Source organism: Nipponia nippon, unplaced genomic scaffold (assembly GCF_047370975.1).
Source record: "Nipponia nippon isolate SJK-2023a ecotype South Korea unplaced genomic scaffold, ASM4737097v1 scaffold_6, whole genome shotgun sequence".
In the NCBI taxonomy this organism is placed as follows: domain Eukaryota; kingdom Metazoa; phylum Chordata; class Aves; order Pelecaniformes; family Threskiornithidae; genus Nipponia; species Nipponia nippon.
Window position 1 is genome coordinate 67,244,895 of NW_028262380.1, and position 24,678 is coordinate 67,269,572.

General features: G+C 41.7%; 1 protein-coding gene across 4 annotated transcripts in view; it reads right to left on the minus strand.

Annotated features, from left to right (window-relative positions):
* ARHGAP10 (Rho GTPase activating protein 10) overlaps positions 1 to 22,600 on the minus strand; it is a 154,369-nt gene extending 131,769 nt beyond the window's left edge. For 3 of the 4 annotated variants that reach the window (XR_015699486.1, XM_087735569.1, XM_087735568.1), the window contains exon 1: positions 22,197 to 22,600. Coding sequence is in view for 3 of the 4 variants with exons in the window: in XM_087735569.1 (XP_087591695.1) it covers positions 22,197 to 22,350 (154 nt within the window). In the remaining variant the exon portion in view is untranslated. The remainder of the gene's footprint in view (positions 1 to 22,196) is intronic. The other variant, XM_087735567.1, reaches the window with a different exon arrangement.
* Between the last annotated feature and the right edge of the window lie 2,078 nt (positions 22,601 to 24,678).

A 24,678-nucleotide genomic window follows, 5' to 3' on the forward strand; every position in this document is an offset into this window, starting at 1 on the left:
ACTGATGCGGCAGTATTGCAAGGAAAACTGGATTCAAACATGAAGCAAGCCTAACCTGCTGCTGGTTAAAGATAAGTGATGAACCCACAGCAAGATATACACAAAGGATGACTCTGACGACATCATTTATAGCAGCTCAGCAGCTGGCCAACGCCACGCACGTCGCTGTCCTGTGCGCACACCACATGGCTGAGAATCCCTTGGCTGGCCGCAGCCCTGCCACAGCACTGGGACATACCTTCTTCCCAAATCAAAAAGGTATCTGCACGCTGCACGTGGCAAGGGTATCTCAGCATACCCCTAGCTGTAAACTACCTACCTAGCTTCCATACGCCTGTCACGGTTTGAGCGTCACAAGCTCAAAACAGCTATGGTTAGGCAGGAGTTTTGAAGGAGCAGGGAGCAATGATTTCAAGCTAGTGAAATGCCCTGAGAAAACGAAAAAAAAATGAAAGCAATGCATGTCTACCAGTACTCAAGTACCTTGGCATAAATTGTGTTTAAAAGCAGAAATAAATAAATTGAATTAGGAAAGCTGGCTTCGTGCATAAAGCAAAAGAAGAGGGCTCAAGAGACTCTGTTTTGCATTCCAGCCCATGTATAGACTTCGACAAAGTCACTGACTCACATTGTGCCCCAGCTATTATATGGGAAGGTACCTCAGCCTCTAGGGTATCAGCAGGCTAAAATCTATTACTGAACAACACACTCGGCTATTGAGCTCGCTAAGCCTCACTCTCACCACTTCTGCCACAGGTGCATTGGTAATGAAACAAGTGTACAGCTATTTCACTAGAGTGTACCTATGAAACTTAAATATCTGGTTTTCAAAACAGTGGCTAGAAGTTATGCCATTTATGCCGTTTATATGTTAAACAGAGCATTAGTTATTCTTCAGGAAAAAAGATACACAAAACCACAACTAAAACCTTTGAAAAAGACATCTATATTATTAAAAAATAGCACTTTCAGGATTGAGGGATCTATCTTTTCAGGCAAATGAGTCTACAGGCACTGGCATAATCCCAATCCGACCTGGAGGCAGAACTGTAACAAACATTTAATCAGATCTTCCATTATAAGCAATAGACAGCCACTATAGATCTTAACCTTGATGATTCAATATAGCAAGGTTAAAGAAGCAGTAGCTTCAACTACGTATAAAAGAGTTAGTATTCTCATCACTACTTTTTGACATTTAAAATGTCGAACGAACTAAATTTATAGCCTCATATTAAGGCAGGCATCTTCCTGTATAATTTTGTTTAATTTCCTGGCTGTATTTTGCAGTAACATTTTTCAAGAATTTTGTTTAAAAGTTCTTTTTAATACTACAACAGAACAAAAACGGATGACATTGCAACTCTACGTTCACTTCTACATAACGTTCGACAAATGCACTAAGGTGTAATTTACAGTGAAGGTCTACTGCATGGTAACTGCCAACAATTTTGGGGTTTATTATCCAGATCATCAGATTCATATCTGACCTAGATCACAAGCAACTACGCAGATGTTTAATCCTCCAGCTGCCAAATTCTTCACCATGCTATGAAGGCATGCCCATCAAGTCACATTCACGTTGTGCAAATATGTGAGATTAGTAAGTCAATATTTATTAAAAACTTTTTAAAGTTGGCAATTAAGGGGCTTATTTTAGTAACTTAGGACTCATGAAAGCTGGAAACAGTTCAATTTGCTCATAGCCGCACCTGACGTTCCTCCAGCATTTTCTAAGTATTAGCTTTTAATTAGAGAAAAAAGTTGTCACAGTTTCCAGTCTTGCATACTATGCTGTGTCACTGGTTCGCTATACCCTCTTTGACAGTGAAACTACATACGGAACTTCTACAAGTGTTGGTATCCTCTTCTGCAGTAGTGATACGATTCAACTACTTGAGGGGAGGGAAATTTCACTAGCCATCAGGCAACGTGCTTCCCTATCCATTCTGCTCACTCTCTTCATAGCACACAGATTAGCTAGATATGAACTGGCAAAACCAGAAGGCATTATAGCACTTCCCAGGATATCCAGTCATCTTCAGGAAAAAAAGTGTTGACGCTTGTATAAATAATATTCTAACATTTTTATAGCACTAATTCTCTCATGGACCATTTCTTCATTTCTGTACCTAGTATTTACATGCTAGTAAGAAACAACCTTTCCCTGAGAAATTTGATTTATACTTGGTATTAAAAAGTCAAACATCACAGAAATCAGAGGGAAACAAAAAGACTACAAAAGGAAAACCCAGAAGAGCTAGCAATACACTGGGGGGGGGGGGGGAACACCCAACACAGTACTAATTCCTGTGATGCAGCTTAAATAATATGCTGCGATACAGCCAAACAGACCAAATGGAATAAGACGCAAACATTTGTTCCAGTTTATCTTCTATTTATTTGAAACAGCAATAGGGCTGATGACTCAATAAACCAGAATTAACACTTCTTCAGTGAAGCTCAACTAACCTCCCATCAGCTGGACCGAAGGAACCTCTGGCTGCTCATAGCACAGCACTGCACTGAAGCAATCTAGCAGCCAGATTTGTATAATAAAGAATAGGGTGTGAGAGAGCCAGGTTATCAGCTGGAAGTTGCTTTAGACAGCTGCAAACCTAGCTTTTCTTTGGCATTCTTTGTGCTTTCAAAGGGGTTTCACTCACAGACATTCAAGTTCTCTTTGTGTCTAAGGCTTGAAAGAATTTGAGAAAACTGGAAATACCAAAGGGAAAAGGAAACTACACATAACACAAATCACAAGCTCACCACATTTTTTTTTTTTACTTTGTGTTTTCTATATTTGAAGTTTCATTTGACTGCGGGATTTCATAATCCATTCTGTGGCTCAAAGCAAAACATTAATAGGCAAAGTTGTTTTGCTTAGCTTGTGTGACTCCTGCTACCTGCAGGAACGTGTAATTCAGAAAAATGCCAAAGACTGTTCCAATCCCTTCTTTGCTTGAATTGTAAACTTCTTTTTGAGCTAGAAAGGAAAAGAAGCCACAGCCAACCAAATTAATAAGTGGAGAAAAGAATCATGAAGACATTTGAGCAAATGGCCACATTTGGTTGAAAGCAAGCACAACTGTTTCTGACTATATCCATTTAGCCTTTTTGCCACAGTAATGCAGAAAGACTTTTCCTCTGATGGGGGAAATTAAAATTAAGAAAGTCTTAACGCTAGAAAGCGAGAAAACACAGCCATGCAAAGCTCTTTTAAAAGAAAGGAGAAAAGACTCTTTACTCCAGATTACAGCACGTACTTATCTTCCCAGCATCTCTCTCAGGAATTTGCTTACAATATGAATAATTTCCATCTTTAAAGCAGCTCTCTTTCCTTTATTAGCAAGCTAAATATATTTTCACTTCTTAGTATGAGAAAATTTTGATGTACAGAACACAGGAAGGCAATAAGGGAACAGAAAATAATTCTTTGTGCTTTTTCTTAAACTTAAAAGCCAGCATTTGCACATTGTATATTTCTTCTGCAGAACAATGCCAGTAGAAATCTCAGGTTGCTAGAGGATTCTTTTATCTAACAGACAGTTAAATGATCTGCAGTTTCAGCTATCAAGCACAGGGACACTTCTGCACACTTATGCTTCAGTTGCTTGCTTTTTCTAAATTACTTCCCTTGCCATTAAAGAAAGCAACAGCAGCACGTAACACACTGCATGACTGTTACTGAATCCAACATTATAATCCGTTAAAAAAAAAAAAAAAAGAGAGGAAACACTGGAGGTCAATAGTAAATAAAAGATACATGGTTAAATGTTGCTGTGCCTGAATTCCCTCAGCGCTGGGAAGGATTGACAGGATAGGCACTTCCTGTGACTATCAGATACTCAAAAGCAACCAGTTTGCAGTATTTGACAATGTCTGCACATCTACCAATTTCTTCTTATCAAACAAGAAACACTCTTATACTCCAATTAAATATATAAATAACCATTTGGCATAGAAGAACTATAATCTTTTATTTCAGCACAACGGACAAAGTATCTACAAAACTTCTCTAGATGTTCTTTATGCAATGCTCCCCTCCCAAAAACAACGTGGGCAACTCAATACAAACACACTCACTGCTGACAAGCCATGATTTGGCCACATGACTGTCCTGCCTGTATTTCAGGTATTAGCTATGTCAGACCTAATTACCAGAGACAGCTTGACAAGGTCTGTCATATTATTCAAAAAGGTGCACTTGCCAAAACCCTAGTGGAGGCCACAGTGTATAACAAATCTCACCCAGCTCAGTTGAGGCTTGTAGTTTTGCTGACAGTTTTTCTCCATAAATTACTCTACATAAATAATCGCTAGCTAGCAAGCCTCTAAGAGTACCGTTAGGAAATCAGTGACCCACAATGCGTAAGAAATACTGCCTGTCATGTTAACGATAAAATGTATGAGGTTCTCTTTCTACATGACGACCACTACAGAAATGATACTGTTTTCAATTGTACCAATTGTGAAGGTTTCTCCGTCAGTTTGACAAGACTGCTTCAGGCTCAACTTTAAATCCTGCAATTCAAATAATAACCCTGACTAGGAAAGGACAGCACATCAAAGAAGGTATATGGACTGAATTACACGTTTTTCTGGTTAGTAAATTTTTCTTCCCTTCGTTTCCTGTCATGGACGAGGAGTACGCAGATATCAGGATACAACACATACGCACATACACAGAACACAAGCAGGAGCTCATAGGATCACAATATAAACATTACTCATATTACCACAGTTTTCAGGCAGAAATGCCCATCCAAAGTTATTAAATGTTCAAGCAATGTTTCAAGCACAAGTGTCTAACTTAAAAGAGTACAAGGAAAATTATTCAAGGGGAAGCGTACTGGCACATCTGATTAAGCAAGAGTCCAGTATAGTGGACACACGCTGCAGGCTCACACACGCAAGACAGGAAAGCACAATACCCACTTTCCCCAAAGACCTTACAATAAAAGTTCTGCTATAATTTGTACTTCAACTCCTTTGCTTCAGTGCACAGAAAGGAGATATTATACAAATAATTGTTTAAATAGAAACGACAGGAGAAGAGGCAGAGCAGGCAGGGAAAGCAAATGTTCTGCGAGGACACGCGAGAGCAGACACTGGGAAGCACGGCTCTGCAATCATTAGTCACGTACAAGTTGCGTGAGACACCCCTACATCCAGGGTCTAACTGCAAACCAATTTGCGCTAACGGCAGGTGACATACCAACAGCGTGGTAACACTAAAAGTCAAATGTATAGAGCATGAAAGCCATTCAGGCATACAAACGACCATCACACCAAAGATACTATGTCACTAAACCACAGACAGAAGTCCCGAAAGCCAAGGGGAGGATGGAGATGGGAAAAAGGTGAAGGAGGGAGAGGGAATTCCAGCGCCTGCCACCTTGCACCGAAACCTTCAGCACAGGACAAAGTCTCTCACGGGCAGGCTCTGGCCTTTACAGAAGTTGTATCAACCGGGGACTTGGGAGTTTGCATTGCAAGAGAGATTACGTCTAACCCCAGGCATAGTGCTGCAAAGCATCATTAGCTTTTCCTCCAGAAGCTCCCAGCAGCGTTTTTCTACCTTCTACCATCACAGTTTTGCACCGAGTGTGTGCAACGCTTAGAATACAAATGTGCATCTAGGTAAATGTAGGCCATCAGTACATCTCGGACACTTGCTTCTTTCTTCACCATTACTTCTTTAGAGGCACATTTAAAGCTGGAAGCGCAGCTTGTACTGATGCATGTTACTGACCACAAGAATGTTCGCAGCAGTACCGCATAGCGCTGGGGTGATGCAAGAGAAAGAAGAGCTGGACTAGGATGTCAAAAAGAGACAGAAGTTTGAAGGGAGAGAAACGTGTAAAGAAAAACTGGAAGGAGGTCAGATTCACTCCTTTGAGAAGGCCTCTCTGTTCCTGTGGCCAAACCCCACAGCACAACATTACGGCTTTTCTCCAGCATAGCCTGCTCTTTCAAAACAAGTTATTTGATCTCATATTTATTTGGAGTATAAAGTTAGCAATAACAGAAGCAAATTAAAAACAAACCCGAGTATCACAAGCTGATCCCTCTTATTTCTACATCACAGCAACGTACACAAAAACAAGGTAAAACATACCAAAGACCACCCCAGGAACTTTGGACAAAAGTAGTAAGGTAAATTTTGAACGATGTTCACAGTTGCATGGACTATATAGAACTGAGGGCAGAAAATAGATGGCGATCTCCTAATTACTGTTGGTAACTGAACAGTTTTCCCCACAAAAATTAATTTCTCCCAGTAAAAGATACATAAAATTATTATCTTCTCCTTCTGTATTTAAAACTCTAAACAAAGCACAATCAAGACAGACGAGACAAATCGTTCACATACAATTGGCTATATGAATAGAAAAGGAAAGGAGAAGCACTCAGATGTTTTCTTTCTCATATAAGGTTAGCAAGGGGCGGGGGGGGGGGGGGGGGAGTGTAATCTTTCCCAGCTATCTGTCTCAATTCAGAGACCAAATCCCAAAGCAGGCATCTGCAAATGGAAACCTCTGCACAAACAGTCCTCTTGCATTCTTGGTCTGAGGTCAACTCAGAGCACAACCATTCTTTTCTCCTTATTCGTAACAGATTAAGAAAGTCTTTATAAGGCAAGTGATATTACTAATACCAAATTACTTAAAAAATTGAAAACTTTGTGACTATTGGGAACTTACAATTAAGCTGGTTTGCTGACTGTTGCCCATGAAAAACCCCAGCTCGCTTCCGATTCTCATTTTATCATCTTTCCCATTGGCGTAAACAATATCCACATTGGTTTTACATACAATTCATAATCTTCAGTCCTGGTTTCCAAAGATTCGCAGTACTCTAATTTAAGACATTTGTCCATAATTAATCAATATAGAACACTGGAACTAAGCAAGAAAGATTGAGCTTTCAGTTCAGTGGGAGCCACCTGTTCTGTGTCAGGGCAAGACTTGAGTTAGGATTCCCTTGCAGCATTTCAGATAATTTTTATTTGTTATTAGTTACCACTGTCAAGATACAGAAAGAGAAGGATCCAAAAATTCAGTCAATTACTTTTAGGGCTGGGTAGCAGCCAGCAGGAATACTCATTGCTGGGTTCAGCGAGGGTTTGCCAAATAATGCTAGCATCGGCAGGGAAAATTTCCTTTCTTGGCTTGTATCTGCTAAAGGCTGCAGTCACCAAATTAGTACTAAGGATGGGTCCAGAAGGAACAATTCAGGGCTAAATTTAGGACTGGTCTCAGTAGTAACCGCCTGTTAGGACAAAGACTAAGTTGGTAGGGTCACTGAGATAGGAAAAGGAGAAAAGTGAGCCAAAACTGGCAGTGAGTTTGGAAGTGGGCAGCCGGTGTGTCCGAGGCAGACTGAAGCAAGTAGGAGCAGGGAGGCAGGACTAAGGCAGGGGACGAGCGCCAGCAGCAGGGTTAGCACAGGCGCAGGGTGGGACAGCCACCTGCGCCTTCGGCCAGGCACAAGGTGAGGTTTGGATAAGTCGAAGCCACTGTATGATGACTAGCGCAGCGTCTGTAGATTAGTGCCCGACTAAGCGTAGTTCTGGAATTGACTGCTGGGTTTGGGGTACGTTTCCAGCCAGCAGAAGCCCACATGTTCCCAATTCTAACAGGGCACCAAGGTAAGCACAGTTCCAGGTCCTTCATACTCCAGAAAGTACAAAAAATCAAACAGATGCAGTCGCCGCCTCACTGGAACATGTAACATGACTGTGTGCTAAAACCAAGCATTTAAAATCCAACACATCATCTTCAAATCTGCAAGCACCTACACCAAAACAGTTCTGATCACTGCTTACGGAATTGAATAAATAGTCTGAGACTGTCATACAACTCACAACACAATCCCAATGTCTGCAAGCTGTCTTACAAAACAGAATATTCTAATGCACAGGTAATAAGGTTAAATGTCAGGGCCTCCTAATTACTAACACCATTTCTAGTAAGAATTGATGTGCAATCTTATCTAATCACTTGGTCTCTCACTTCACCCATCTGTAAACAAACTAGCAGCCCAGCCTACTTCATAGGATGTTGAAAGGCTAGCATCTAAAATGCTTTATGCACTTCGGATTTTTTTTTAAGTGCTATGTAGGTTAAGAGGTTTGTTTATTTTTAAGACTAATCTTGTATTTATGCATTTTAAACTGTACATACTTTACATGACAGAAAAAATAATGCTACAAATAGAACACTGGAAACCACTAGAGCAAGAATTTAAAATGGGTTGTGACTGGGCTGATCAGAAGTAAGCAAACTCACCTTTAATTTTCCTGATGATGTTTCCTGCACATAGCTCCTTCTACTGTTTTTTTCTAGTGGCAACTCTAAATAAGGAACTTCTTGCTATCAAGAATCCCCACCACACCAAGCTCTTCACTGCATAGGGTAAATCAGGAATTCACGTAGAAGGGAAATTCCTTAATTAATTCATATCACTAACAGTATGCAGAAGGATTAGTCATTGCCAGATAGACACACTTCATCTTACTTAGACACAACAGAGGGCCCGTATATAAAAGCAAGAACTCTCATTTCCCCCCATCACGTTCATTACCCACTTACAATGATAGCTATGTATCTTACTGGAATCTAAACCATTCCAAAAACATTAAACCACCTCACAGACAAACATCATCATAACTTAAGAAAACAAACAAAAATTAATTAACCTGTTTACTGACACCAAGGAATTCTCAGCGCCCTATACTACACATATCACTAAAATGTTCCTGTGGGCTTTGATCCAGAAAGGAGCAATAGTCTATAAAGCATCAAAAGATGATTTGTGAACTAACTGCCAGAAACCAAACAAAAAACACAGGGGAAAAGGAAAACAAATGTGCAAATTCACTCAAGAATGTTCAATAAATGAAAGCTATCACAGCAACATTACAATGTTGTAGAAAATAGTATGGATTTTTCTTTTTCCTGGAAAAGGTTAGAGAATCCTTCAAACTGAAAAGGCTGAAGAAAACTGTGCTAGAGAGCATTATAACAGGTCCCTCTCTGGAAGCAAAGCAACTGCGAATAAGCAAGTAACTTCAAAAAACAAGTAAACAAGAAACCCCACCACGCCTCTCCTAAGAGGAGAACTGATGTGCTGTCTTTCTCTGACATTACTAATTATTGACATCAACGTATTCAATCCGCTATTTTTTAGGGCTACAAATGCCCTGGATTTTCCCCCCTCATTGCTCTCCTGTGAGCAAAAATTGAAGCGACATTGGCAACACCGGAGGTTTCGTAAGAGAGGGATGCAACTAGGAGAGATGGCAGTTTACTCTGGGTAAAGAGAAGAAGAAAAAGAGCCTTCCTATTGGTTTTGTCATTAACTTGCCAGCAGAGGAGAACCCCCTCGTCTGTTAACATCAGTGGCCTGTGGCAATGCCATCACCAGACAGCACTCGTTCTGTTCTTGCTCTTTGAGTAAATTACTCTTACTCAATAAATTACTACTGAGCAGGAAAGAGCAATGGCAGATGCGTGGAGGCAAAGGAAAAATTATTTTAAAAATCTAAACCATACCTCTTCCAAAGCCTATCAATGGATTAGAGGTACATACTTCAGAGAGGACTTGGTTCAGCCTTTATTCTGTCCTAGTAGCTCTATCCCAAACTCTCTTAGGAACCCTGAGCATGTCTCCATGCTAGCATGTGCTAAACCCCATGCTATTGGACCTTTCCTGCTCTTCCTTAGTATTCGAACTAGAACATTTACATAAGTTTGCTTTATAAATTTTCACCAGAACAAGCAGCTAAAGACATCAAACGAGGTGAAGGAGGCAGCAATCTCTGGCAGACTATGGCAAGAATCATCTAAAAAGTCACACTACTTAAACCTCTCAGAAGGGAGACTGAGAGAGAAGAGACAGAAGCACAAACCACTGAGCTACTGTCAACTATTTTCCAAGCAAAATTCCTTCCTGGCATCCCCCAGTGCCTCTGCTTGTCACTGGGAATGCCACCCCAACCCACCCACCCAGGCACTCAGAACAAAACTCAGCAGCTGCTCATATCCCTCTCAGCTATTACACTAATAATAGTGTCCAGGAAGCAATGTTCCAAACAGGCCATTCAATAATGTCCTTGTGAAATGTGAGAGCAGCTCCCAGCCACTACTAAAACAGAGGAATTTTCCATATTTAAAAGAGAAACTGAAGGGGAGGGCCTCAGGAAAAACACTTCCATGATGGAGAACGGCATCCTTTCTCAAAAGATAACTCTCTTTACACTTAAAGACACAAATTCTCTTCACAAGGATTTACCTTCAAATCTAAGACATCAAAAGCATAGGAACCCTTCTGTCTGCTCACAAGCCTTCAAGATCCTAAGCACATGCAAATCACAGCTATTACAACAGGAACACAAAGCATATACAGAAAGCTTTATTTATAAAAGGACCGAAATTGAAACAAATGTTGATAGAATTGTTTGGGGTTTGTTTGATGCTTTTGGGGCATCAGAGGTTTTTGTTTCAGGAGGGCTTTGCTTGATTGTTTCTATTACATGCTGCTTACAAACACTGTCAAGTTCCATTCAGAGGAATTTTTCTCTGTCCCAGAGAGAAGCTGGGGGAGGGAGAAGCTATCAGATTAATTGCTAATGTGGTCCAGTTGCTTGCTCCATCCAAAACAAGACTGCTGCTTTTCTTGACTGACATCTTAAGTCCTAACTTTCTTTTAAAATGCATGGGTAGTAATAATGCCAAACTAATTTTCAAGAAGGTATCAAAGGCATCTTCCTTGTAAACACTTTAATTTAAAGAACTACAAACAAAAGGTACAATGAGGAAAAAAACCTTCTCAATGAAGCAAGCTTTGCAATAAAACTTTACAAATCTGAAGTGCATTTCAGTATGTCCACGGAGCATTATAACAAGGTTGGCATACCAAAGTTTTTTTTCACATATGGATACTTCCTATAAAAATGTGAATGACAACATGCTATAAACCTTAGAAAAGCCAAACCGCTGACTTAAACTTCCACTTGAATAATCTGCATGGCAAGGGCAGAACAGCTGCTTTCTGAGTTCATACTGCCATGCCCTCCATACTGAGATGTCTAAAACATGACTGTAGGAGAATATGGCACATTCTCCTATGAGATTCTATATTAAGCTAATTTACTTGATGAGGATTAAAAGAAGTTTATAATTACCGCTCAATTCAAATAATGACTACAGAAAAAGAGCAGCGGGTGCAGTCTCGCATAATGCAGACGGGACTGATACACAACACTTCTCTATGACATTTCAACATTTGTGAAATGCTTTCCAGATAAATGTCCCGAAGTTTGAGACAATAGCTTAAATAGTGACAGAAAGAAAGAGACAAAAAGATTAAGGGCTTGCACAAAGCTGCTCCCAAAGTCACTTCTCTAGACACAGCTTGCTGTTTTGTTCATACCATAAAATTATCCATGTTTATGAAAAGACAAAACATTTTTGGCTTTAAGGGAAGAAGTTTGAGATGAACGGATGAAGACATGTCATCATTCCATTAATTTAATTCACTTGTTTGCTGCCTAGTGTCTGGTCAGAACTGTGCAAATAAAAAGCTCTGTCACTACATGTTCTTTTTTGTCATATCATATTACAAAAGACCCAAATCAGAAGAGGAGTAAGTAGTGATCTATACAGGTAAGATGTGGAGGGGAAATGTAAACTGTATTGTGCTTGCCTCCGGATAAAATCTAGCTGTATAAAAGATGAAAATTTCACCCCTCTAATGTCACTAACCTTGCAGACATGAACCATGTCCACTATAGAAAGATCCTCAGGACTGACAGCAACCTATAGCAGCAATTAAAAAAAAAAAAAGCCCTATATACAATACAAATCACGTTGCACCAAAATATAAGGTATTTTTGCAACTAAAAAAGAGGAATCCATACCTAAGACATGTTCCAATTACAGACATACGAAAGTGGTTAATGGAGGCAGGAAGGGAAATGAAGTTTCCAGGTTAAGTAAACACAAAGAATCATTTCTGTTGAGTCTCAAAGCTACATTTTTGAAATAGCATTTGCATCTAGGACAGTAGCTTGAAGAAGTTCTACTTCTTAAGTACACACATTAAAACTCATTTGCTGCTAGGTCAATCATCATGACTACTAGGCCAGATAGAGACACAACCCTTCTCATGGGTCTGTCTTCCAAGCTGCTAGTCATTAGATCTCAACCCTCCAGGAGGGCATTTCCAGTCATCAATTCCCTCAGAGCAGGTTACGCTACTTGAGCACTACCTGGAGATCATGGCCACCAGTCCTCAGGTGCTTGGGCTCTGCAACAGATGGATGAGTCTTTCCAAGACAGAGATCACATTTCAGCTTTTTTTAAACCATAGTATCCTGGCTTATCTAGGTTCCAATCTCCTTCGGTTTTGCTCTAGGCCCTCGGCAAAGTTCATCTGAACAGAGGACCAGGTTCCTACACATGAGATTCAAGAGTGTAACACAAACATTTCCTTAGTTCATTATATTAACTACACAAAAACTTGGGCTGAATATCCAGAGCTTAGCCCCATTCCTCCATAAAACATAGCAAAAGACTGCAGTAAGAGGAGAGAAACAGGTGCCAACAATAAATCTTCATTGAAGGAGGGCAGCCTTCCCCCTCAGGTGCAACCCTACAGAACCCCACAGGAAGAGCAGCAATGGTGTTGGTAGACACACAGATGTGTTTTGTAAAAAAAGAAAAAAAAAATCAGCCATGGGACAGAGGAGTGGTTACAGATTCTTTTTAGCATTAGATTCTTCTACTTCTAGAAGTAAAAGAAATTACAAAGGATGCAATACATCCAGGTAGTTTTATTTCTTTTAGCAAAGGTGCTGAATCTGCTGGAACAAGGCAACAGCTAGGCAAGAGGCACAACAGAAATTTGAAACTGTGCGTTTTGAAACGACTGAAAGCATAAAGGAAAGTGAGGCACAATAAACGTACAGTAATACCACCACAGAGCAAGAGTGTTTAAGAGCAGACTGGAAGAAAGTCAGCTTTGTTCCAGAAAACCTTGCAGGCTGAAGAGCTGAACAGACAAAAGCTCTGGAGAAAGTCATGCGGTTTGTAACTGAGCTTGTCAACTGGACCAGGCCTTTTTGAGAGAGAGAGCATACAACCTGATATTTTAACAGGAAAAAAGTATTGACAATGTAAATTACACTGTTTTGTTCTCAGAGCACTGATGTGTTTCAAACTGTGTGAAACTATGCAGCACTCATAGTCTGTTAATCCACATAAGCTACAAACTCAGCCCCATGACAGATTTCCAAGAACAGTGACCCGCTGCCAAAATGATATTTTGAAAAGTTTTTCTCAAGTCCTCAGTGACCTGGCAGCATACTCCCTCCACCTGTTTGCAAGATGGTGGAATTTTTTTTTTAAAGAAGCATTTTCTAAGCAATCGTATTTTCATTTAAATCTGCTACAAGCTTATCAAATTTAATTTTTTTCCATCATAGCTACATTCAAATATTAATAATATTTTTCAAAGCATGGAACTCATTCTAATGACTGACAAAATCACAGATTAAGACAAACAAGCAAAAATAAGGTGCTCTCCCTCTGCTTGGGAAGAGAGGCCAACTTTTGAGGCTTTACAGTCTAATTTTTCTTAAGGCTGAAATGCTGCAAGTACAACACAAGTTTCAGAATCTTCACCATTAATTCATTCATCATTTCTAAGCCCACATGAATCAGCCTAATGGAGGAAATGGACAAATTTCAAAGCTAAAAAACACTCACCAGCAACAAAGTGGCTGAGAACCTACTCCTGGACACCACACGCGGTAGAACATCCTCTGAGGCCCAGGTCTCATACACAGTCCTGCTCAGTTTCATCCTGGATACTCAATTTTCCTTGCCAAATTAAACAAAGCATGTTTTTTTCTCTCTTCAAGGACACACAGTCCCGACAAGCCAGGTGTATATACAAAAGCTGGAGAGAACTAAGGGAAGCTGTAACAACCAGCTCTGCTGAGAGGCAAAGCCTTCTCTCTGACCTACCTAATGAGCTGATAACCCCCACCTGCCCCATCTTCTCAACTAAAGATGCAACAACAGGACATTTATTCAAAGGTGTGGGCAGCAGTAAAACCACAATCTGTTTAATAACACTATGATTTTCCATCTCTGCAGATTATTTTTCCCTTCCTCTGCTCCTTTCTCACAGAGGACAAGCCCAGCATGAATGATCTACAGGAACTCCTGATTTGGCCTTGACCTGTGATGGCCACATTGCTTCTAAGGGCCTGGGTGTTTTCTCTCTATTTTTATCCTGAAAAATGAGCAAACACACAGGAGGGAAAGGAACAACAAGGGGAGGAAACAAAAATGGAACAGAAGGAGTAAAAGGCATTCACAAAGAACAGGGTGGCTGCAAGAAGCTCCGTCCATAGGTGCCAGTAGGTATGGAAAAATGACAACATGACACTGAGGTCATCTGCCGAAAATTGCCAAAATGTCTGTTTACAAAAAGAATTTGAGCATAGTATAGACCCAGCCACAGACTTCCCTTTCCAGTATCCTCTTTCCCAGTGAGATACATAAACATGCACTTTGGCTAGCAGCCATACATCTATCACAAACATATAACATGAGGCATTTTAAATTGCAGCCACTGTAGCTGCCCTCTCTTCTATCAAAGTTACACCCAGAGGGCACAACCTCCACAGGAGCTGCTGGGATGGAGCACATGTGCCTACCTCAACTCATTGCAAAATGTGATGGCTTAGTTTAAATCTGGCAAAGAAGATGGGTTTGACTTAGCAACAAGATCGATTTTGGGTGCTGATTAAAACTGACAACTACAGTGGGTGGCAGCAACCACCAGCAGAGAGAGATGTTAAATTCCCTGAACAGTAGTTTCTTAAACTAATCTGCCAGCATGAGCCCAAGCTCATCTGATCATGTATTTCACACTCGCTAAATATTCCAGGGAAACATTCAACTGCTCAAAGTGTCTTAATTTGCCAACTCAAAACATGAAGACTTTTAAAAGATGATCAAAACACTGAGCATGCCATAACATCTCAAGCACAACTGCCATAGAACAACAGCAAATCTGGTCTGGAAACTCAGAAAAGTGGCATTAGACTCAAAAGGAAACCCCATCAAACATAAACAAATCATAAAAATTATCTCAAAAAGCCACAACCCACCCTATCAAAACATTAGGCATATTGCCAAGATTCACATGCTGTGGACTATCTCCCTCAAACAGCCAAGCCTCTGTTTTTTAAGTTAACATGTTAAGTGCTGTAGTAGTGACTGAAGTTGGTATTGTGAAACAAAAGCACTAAAGCCAATGTAAACCATATATATTAATTACGTAATGTTAAAAAACAGCAGGGGAGGAGGAGAGAAGTAGTGGGAGGCAGCTCTTCTGTGCCGTTCCAAAGCATGTTTCCAAGCGCTCCCTGTCCAAAGTGAGGGCAGAGCGCCTGGCCTGCACGCTACTCCTCTCGCTGTACATCAGGAAAAAAAAAAAAACAACATAGCACTTCGGAGCAGGTTGTCTCCCCTCCTTGCCCCCTTATAAAAAAATCTGTACTGATCGGAAAGAGAAGTTCTGCCTCACTAAAGAGTATGAAGTTGATTTTAGACTGACTTGAGAACTGGTATTGGTGTCATAAGCTCTGCTTGTTAAAATTTGCAACGTTTTTGCAATACAGAGCTGGCAAGCATAGGATAATTTTAGGAACAGCATACACCTGCAGCCTTAGCAGTGGGTCTATTTTTCTTTAATTGCAAGCAGCTGTTTGCACCTTACAGACTATAGGGCAAATCCATGCTTTTTTTTCCAACTTCTTAAGATGGATTCAAGTTCCATAACATTCAATACTATGTTTCTAAAAAGCTTGTCATTAAAAAAGAAAAATAGCAGGAAAAAACTTTCCAACATGATCTACCAGAGGACAACTCTAAAAATTACAAACCACTCTACTTATTTCTATTGTTTTTGTCCTGAAGACTGACACTAATCACTGGTGTCCTCTTTAATGACCGCTTACAGTTTATCTAAAGCTGAAAAACGACATATTTCCCCCAAAGGATTAAAAGACAGCATCACTTCAACAACAGCCTGTTACATCTCTTATCACTGAGAAAATCCATGTAAACTCATGAAAATTCATATTTTCTGAAATTACATCTTCTAGTTCATTAGCACAATGCTCTACTTTTAATACAGAAAAGAAATGAACAGTGGAACATCTACAGGACAAAGAAGGTAATGGAGCTAGTTAGTAATCCAAGCTGAAAAGACGTGAGTCAAGATGACAAACTGGCATCCTCCACAGAATGAGCTTGACACTTTTTATAGCTACTGACACAGTAATGAATGCTTTCCTTCGGGTGGAGCTAAATGCAATGCTCTGCGGAGTATTTTCTTAAAAGAAAGCACTTCCCTGATCCTTATACAGAAGCAACTTTATCTACAAGCAGAAAAAAAGGTACTGTCTTAGTTAATTAGGCCTTGGCTGTGGCAATTACCTTGAAGGGAAGAGCAACATTCTGTTATGTTGTTATAAGCAGTTCTTTCTTAAGGGAAAGCTGTATCAGATGCACCCCAAAGTACTTGTTTGCCTTAAGTTTTCTAATGTTTCCATTATTGAGCTGAATTCCAACAGAGCGTTTTTTTTTTTTTAAAAGGTGTATGCTGCTCAGTAGCCTTTGCGATACAGGATCTAGTACTGCCCTAGCAGTAATTTTTATCTAACTGTGCCCTAGCAGAGTATATTTCAAGTTTAAATCCCAGAGTGTTCACTTAGAGCATTTATTTGCTTACTGTTATCACACCTAAAGCATGCCTTATAACAGAAATAAAGCTCATTTTTGAGGTACTAATTGAAAACTAGAATGGCTTTCTAAAACGCTAAATGTGAAGATTTATTAATTTACAGCTCTCACTGAATTCAGGGTGGATTAATCAAAGATAGTCTATCTAAGATAGTCCTAACTAATCACTGCTGATGTAGGAAACTTTGCACACGAGTTCAACTAAGGCCCTCTCGCAGTATTCCCTGCTCCCCTCCCCTTGTTAAGTAAGAATGACATTAGTTTTTACTTGGTCTTTGGATTCTTTCTAAATCCTTAGTGAATGTCCATTTCTTTTCTAGAAGTTATTAATGAGTCCAAATTAACTGTTTTACCTTACTTCTTTGACATGTACTGGAGCGTCAGTAGAACAACATTTCTGCTGCAGAAAATTCCTAAGACGTTGAGAGCTGGCACGCATATGTTCAGCTCAGTGGTTTCATAAGTGCAGATTATACCAAGGAAAGCTGTAAAAAATGGACAATTAGTGCTTAAGAAAAAAAAGCACCGTGGCTCAAGCGATCCGAGTGGCTTTTATGCTGTTATTATGTGGATTACAACAGCCTTTACAGTTACATAATAATACCCATACCGGGTCAGACCAAAAGCCTGCCCAGGCCAGTATCTGAGGTCAACCACCACCACACACTAAGAGAACCGGCCAAGAAAAAGAATATGGGTTTGGCCAACTCAGACATCAGATTGGGTCTTGGGTTTAGATTAGGTTCGTCAGTCAACTACTCTGCTAGGCCAGAGATGGGATTGGGAATGGCTTTATTACCATTGCCAACAAGATTCCCATTCTGCTTAACTTCTTGATGGCAAACTTGTAAATGAACAGTGACTAGTAACACCTCAGAGGAAAGGAAAGAGAATTCACTATTTTTTTTTCTCATTAATGCAGAAATACTCCCAGGAGTAAACCAGCATTCTTCAGTAACAATTACCAGTAACTCTTTATATTCCAACAAACCCTTTCTACAGATAAAAGAAATTCCGTTCTTGTTTTGTATTCTGTCTGGTGGAGTACAAGGAATAACTCTTCTGTAAAAAACATAAAACAAAACTAGCAATAAAAAATAGTCACCAGAAGCCTGAGCACACTGAGCTGCCTGCAGAGACCAGCACTGGGTAGCGAAGGTGGCTGGTTTCCTCCTCTGCTGCACCAAATACAAAGGCCAAGACCTCACAGAATTGAGCTCACAACCCAAAACCTCGGGGTACAGGAGGAATTATCCTGCTCTCAGCCGAAACAGAGACAGCAACCTAATGAGGGACAGGTCTACCCCAGTGAAAGACGCACATGGGGCCACTGGGTAGCAAGTTCCTCAGGGTGCCAGTGGAGGAAGGTGGCTGCTCTGCATTCTAGTATAAGCAGTAAGAGTATTCGAATACTGTGGTGCCCACGTGGCAGTAGATGATCCTGACTTGATGAAAGGCTTTATGATGCATTTTAGCCGAGGCCCATGTGGGGCACCTTTCCCTATCAAACTTTGTCTAGGCTTCCCTTAGATGGGCACTGCATACAGACCACCCCTCAAAAGCCTCCTAGGGAACTCAACTTTTCTGCTTCCCAGCTTCTCCATCTTCTGTCTTCATCAGCCCGTTACAAAGTCACCACCGTTGACCAAACGGAATTCTGCTCTGATCCGAGCCTAAATCCAAGAATGGGAGGCTCTGCTTTCAGGCGCTTGGAATAGCTGTGAGCACACACTCACAAGTACCCTTTGCAAACCCCCCCGTGCGATGCCCAGGGCCATAACCTAGGCTCACGCTGACTCTTCCTACTCTACCCTGAGGTCTCATAAAGAGTGGCAGCTCCTGCTGTACATTTACAGAAAAGTATCGCCTCCAAAAAAACACCTTCAAAAATCCCAAACAAATCTGACGCTCGTCAAGAGACCAAGAGCTGGACCAACATAGGGAGAAGAATTCAGAAGCAACTATGTAGTATTTACCCAGTGTATTCTTTAGCTTCCAATAATTTTCATCTTGCAGATTTTAAGAACTCGGAACTAAACCTCTCAAGTTCCTTTCACGTTTCAGAATAAGGATTCTCCAATCAAGCACCTTTAAATTCAGTTTCTCTCAACAGAAGAACAACTAATTCCATCCAGAAGTTATTTATAAACTATTTTGATCCTCACTTGTTTAACTGAACTGGAATCCCCTAAGAAATATTGCATTTCTATTTTAAAAGGCGTATGTGTATACTGCTTGTACTTACTGACCACTAACAGTGGAAAAAAATTGTCTTTCTGTACTCCTTTTTAACATATTTAACCGTCATAAGAAAAGAAAGAACCACCTATTGTTTATTCATTCTTCCAATATTTAGCTTGAACTACACAACTCGGTGCTTCAAACCATTACACAGGAAACGAGACAGCTTTGAGTCAGTCTTGTTTATCTTTCTATCAGATTCTTGAAACAACTGAAACTCAGAAGTGTAAAGATACATTTGAAGCATGCTTCATACTGGAAACTCAACAATTTCAGAATGCAAAAGATACCTCCTTTTTTCTTTTTTTTAAGCAGCATAGTCCTGAGTTTTGGGTGGAAAATACACTCCCATACAACTGAAGAGACAAATGGAAAGAAGCCAAAGAGAGGATCCACATCACGTTACTGGTTTGTCCTGCGAGACACTGTGACTCCGGTGATGAGAGGGAGTGGTAGCAGTACCTGCTTACCACCTCTCAAGATGTAACCCACTGCAGGCAGCATCAAAGTCATTTACAAGGCTGGCTGTCAAGCAGGAAGTGGGATTTATTCAATCACATCAGTTATTCACACCTAAAGAATCCTCGGGACATTTCTTGTAAGCCGCTGCTTTACAAGTGAAATAAGGAAAGCACTAAGGGAAGGAAACACAAGCAGTCTCTATTGCAGTCACTTCATTTCCCACAAACTTAAGAACAATAGTGCGCCTGCTACATTTTATATTTTGTAGCCCATTCAGGAAAGCTTATTATGCTTACACATCAATTAAAATAGATGTAAATTTTGTAATTTACTTGGTTCTAGAAACACAGAAATACTTTAGGTATTATTAAGATGACATTTTTTGTTCAAAGCACTAAAACAATTTTCCAAAAATTGTAATCAACTGTTGTCTAAGAGGTAGTCACGTAAGCTCTCGCAATGCCCTGCTTTATTATCACATTCTCTAGATTGCAGCAAGCCAGTCTTTGTGCAAAAAAATGCAGTTTTGACAGAGATGAATAGCTAGCTCTGTGTCTAGACCACTTCTCGAGCTTGGTTTTTGGAACAAATATTAATCCCATTTGGTTTCCTGACAGCAGATGAATCAGGTTCCTCAAAGAATTTAGATGCCAATGTTTTCTTCTGAAAACACACAGAGGACCAATACCCCAACCACTGGGGGTTTAGTGGCTTTTAACTCCTCCTTGTGTTTCCTCTGGTTCAATTTGTCTTTTAATGTCTGTTGAACAGTGGCACTGCTTCACCAGCGGCAGAGGAAGACGACTCAGCTTCAAACCTCTCATGCAGGGCACTCTAAAGGGGAAAGACAACTGCAGAAACCTGAAATGTGTAAAGAAAGATCTAACCTCTGTTTCCACTTCTCAAACAAGTATGCTGAAGCACAGATCTTTGTTAGAATAAAGTACAGCACCTAAACTCAAGAAGAAAATTTGTCTGTCATCTCATAGAGGAAGGAGTTGCCTAGACCTGAACACCAGGCAGGATCTCAGATAGCTTCTCTAAGTATTTCTCATGGGCTAGCCCTAAGCATTTCATCAAGCACTCTCAGGCCAGGTGGCCCTGCTTGGCACACTCACTCCCTTGGCTCCCACCACACACAGCCAAGCGCACTGAGCACTGCACACCGAGCCAAAGTTATCAGCACGGGATTCTGCTGTGGATAGGAGCCTCATAGGAGTTAGGGCTTTCCTCACCACCAGCAGCTCCACACTTTCAAATTAAGTAATATATATGTAACTGTACATGAGAAACCACGGGTTTGGGGCAGTTACCAAAATACTGTCTAGATGCTTGAGGAATAGAAGCAAAGTGGAATGATTTCCCTCTACTGTTCTTATCCAAGTTTAGGGACGCTTTTTTAGTTTGCACTCCAAGTCAAGATGATTTATACTGACTCTTCAAGTCACAGATTTCAAATAATCCTCAAGGAACATGATTTGCAATAACTGAATATTAACTGGCTAAAGAGTGAGAGTTACAAACAAGTGAGATTAGTTATGGCATTTTCTACCTTTTTTTTTTTACCCAGGCACATCAAACAGAGACAAAAACAGGAAAGAATGTTTCTTTATTTGCACAAAATCAGTTATCTCAGTTTTTAAAACCCTCACAATATCCAGGCAGCTACTCTGCTCAAACACTGGCCAAATTCCTCTCAGTTTACTTTAAGGGAAATATCTTGAAAGCCTGGTTCCCTGCCTTCAGAAGTTTTCCATAATACCAAAGATGCAGTACGCTTTTGAGAACAGTGCCAGAGCACTGTGCTAGTGTTTTATTTGAATAATTGGTATAGTAAATCATCCTACTAGATATTTAGGAGACTACACTACTCTATTTTAAGTTAAATGGAAGAAATTATATTACCACAATACTACACTAAGAACATGTATTCACATGGTCATTCAAGGAAAATAACATGATTCCCACATAAACCACAGCATAGCTAACGATAAATATAGAAAAAAAATATATATGTATATTCAACGAGTAAAATGCAGAATTAAAAAACACCATCAGATTTTAAGAGGTCAAAGACATAGAACCGCTAACTAGTGCTGTCAGCACAGAACTGTAAGTCTGGTAATCCTGAACATACTTAAAATTTTAACAAAGGGGTGTTTTCAGCAGCCTCTTCACAGGCTACAAATGCATATACAGGCACATCGTTATGTTGAGATATTCAATTCACAGACGCTCAGCTTGCAACGCACCGGTAAAACTTGAAACGGAGTTCTCAGCGGATTTAACATCGCAGCTCACCTCGGGCTCGGCACCGCCAAACACATAAACCAGGCCGGGCCAAGAGACCGGGCAGATGCAACAGGCGTTGCAAGAAATGGAGTTACCTGGCGCTGCTGCCGGCGCTACCGCCGCTAACCCTTATTCCCTCTCCACGGCCAAAGGCTGGGAAAGTACCTATGTCCACCACAGCGGCTGGTGGGGGACCCAAGGGAGAGGCTGGAGAAAGCCAGTGCAAAACTCGCTGCCACAAAAGCGAGCGCCGCCGGCTCCAAGGCGAAGCCTCTCGGCGCCGGGCGAGCGGCTGCAAGGGCCGGGCCCCGAGCCGCCGGCAGCCGCCCCCGCCGCGACCCGGCGTCTCCCCCGCCGCACCCCTCCACTCACTTTTGGTGGCGGCGATCAGGTTTTTCCCATCTTTGAGCAACTCCTTGATAAACTTATTGGTCCTTTCCAGCTCGGCCTCGTGGGCTCTCACCCGCTCCCTGAACCAGGGGCTGTCCAGGTAGCAGTCGCTGAATTCCAGGGGCTGCAGCCCCATGGCTACCGCTGCGCCGGGGCTCGCCTCCCCGCCAACCTCTCCCGGCTACGCCACAGCAGCAGCGACCTCCGGGCCGTCGAGGCGCGGCGGGCGTCCCGGCGCGGTGAGGCGGGCGCCGCGGCCACAAAGAGCGAGCAGCGGCGGCGGCTCCCCCCGCGCAGGGCTGGGCGCGGGCAGAGGCGAGGCGAGGCGAGGCGAGCGGAGCCGATCCGCCCTCCCGCTGCCAGGGGCGGCGCGGCAGAGCCCGGCGCGGCAGGGGGGGCGCCCCGCTCCCGGCAGCCCCACGCCCTGCCGAGCGGGGCGGCCCGCCGCGGCCGGGCCCGCCTCCCTCCCGCCCGCCCCGCGGCGGCGCTTACACAAGGCCGGGCGCCGGGGGCGCGCCTGGGCTTGCAGGCCGCAAGAGAGCCGCCCACTCGGCCGCTACGGGCGTCCCCGTCCGGGAGACGCGGGCAGGTGCTCCCCTGCCGGCCGCCGGCTCCCCCAAGCCAAGTCCCCCTTGTCCGGGGGGGGGCCCGGCCCGCAGCGGCTTGTCGCAGCAGGCCACCAGCTGCCCGCCCCCCTCCGTCAGGGTGGGGAGGCCGCCGGGTTTGAGGCGCCGCGGGTGGGTGATTCACCTCACGGGAACGCCCCTGGGCTTTAGGAAGGGGCAGAGCAGGCTCTCGGTGGAAGGAAGCAGAAGGCAACACACGGGCTGCGGGGCCTCGCCTCTAGGTCTTCATTTGAGAAACTAATGCAAACAGCTCTCATGAACAAGTACTGCAGCAAGACCTTAAGAAGGCCACTCAGTGCTGAATTGTTTCGGTTAAGAACGTTAGGAAACTCATGAAGAAAACAAAAGGCTTATAATTTAGCTGTAATTTCATGGTTTTAATGGTTTAACAGTAATGTAATTCATAGTGATTTGGTGGGGCCTTTTTAGCTGATTGGGGGATATATATTTTAGTCATGAATATACGTCTAGATGTCTTATTTGAGCGTAACGTCAATCTATTTAATTGTCTGTATTTTGGCAAATTTAGTGTTAGTTCCTGCGCTTTTTGAAGCAATGAGCTTTGGTATTAATTTAAATGCATTACTGTTGGGCCCACAGTTAAGCCTAGTCTGCATTGGCCAGAGAAACAAAATAGAGCTGCTTTTTTGGATATAACTTACATTTTGGAGACTCATGCTAAAAAAAAAACTATTTTTATCTTCCTTCTGAAAAGTAGCACCTAAGATTTCTAGAAATGGCTGAGATAAGATAGCTGGCAGTGTTACTATCAACCTTCCTCTGTATGACCCCAGGCACTGACCTGCAGAAGTCATGTGTGGAAATAGGTGGGCACTTCGCTTTCAAACTTACTCCTGTCTGTAGAATCAGTGTATCGCGTAGGATTTAGGTTTGTTAATAACTAAAAAGTTTAGGTTTTTTAATAACTTGAGAGTTTGCTTCAGAAACCAGACTGAGGGTGTGTGCTACCCACTTGACAGTGGTCACTGAGCTCAAGTGAGTAAGCACGGACTTTCACGATCAAAGGCAAAGATAATGGCCTCACTGCTCATGTAGATGAGGAAAATAAGAAAACACAATCGTGTAAAGAAAGGGGTGGGGAGAAGGGGCTTGACCTGGAGGTTCATCAGTAATGATGGGTCCTGGAGGTAGTCTTAAACATCTGTGGCCCCTCCTAATCAGCTGCTACTTCAAAGTGCAGATGATTTGTCTGAAATGGCAGCAGACCAGGAGGTGCTATTGAGAACAGACCCTGAACCTTCAGCCTTTCAGCCAAGTGTCCCACCTGCTAGCTTCCATTATCTGTGATATTTATTTTCTAATATTATTTAATGGATAAGTTACTATGCTACTCAAAACTCCATCTAAAAAGAATTTTTAAAAAGCACTTTAAAGAAATAACAAACAATCCTTCTCTCTTAGATTACTGGAGCAGCATTTCAAGAGTAAGTATGCCTCCCATGAATAGTTTGTTTATTTTGTCCTGTAGCTGTCTTCAGGATTAAAGTTAGAATAATATTTTTCATGCTTGTTTATAGTTACGTAATTTCCCTATTATAATTCCACTGAAGTGTTGTAAAGTAATTGCGTTGCGTGCATTGTGTGGAGTTGCTTGCATTCAAATTAAAAAAAAAAATGTGAATGTTTAGCTTAGCTCTGAGGTTTTTAGTGGCAAAAACACACCAGGTCTAAAATTTAGATTTGTCCTACTGTGACAGGCCCCTTAGGGAAAATTGGTCCACCTACCTCAATCACGTGAATTAAAAATGTATTCCATTCTTGTTGCAGCTAAAAGGAGCAGTGGCAGTCCAACAAAAATTCATACACACAACACATTT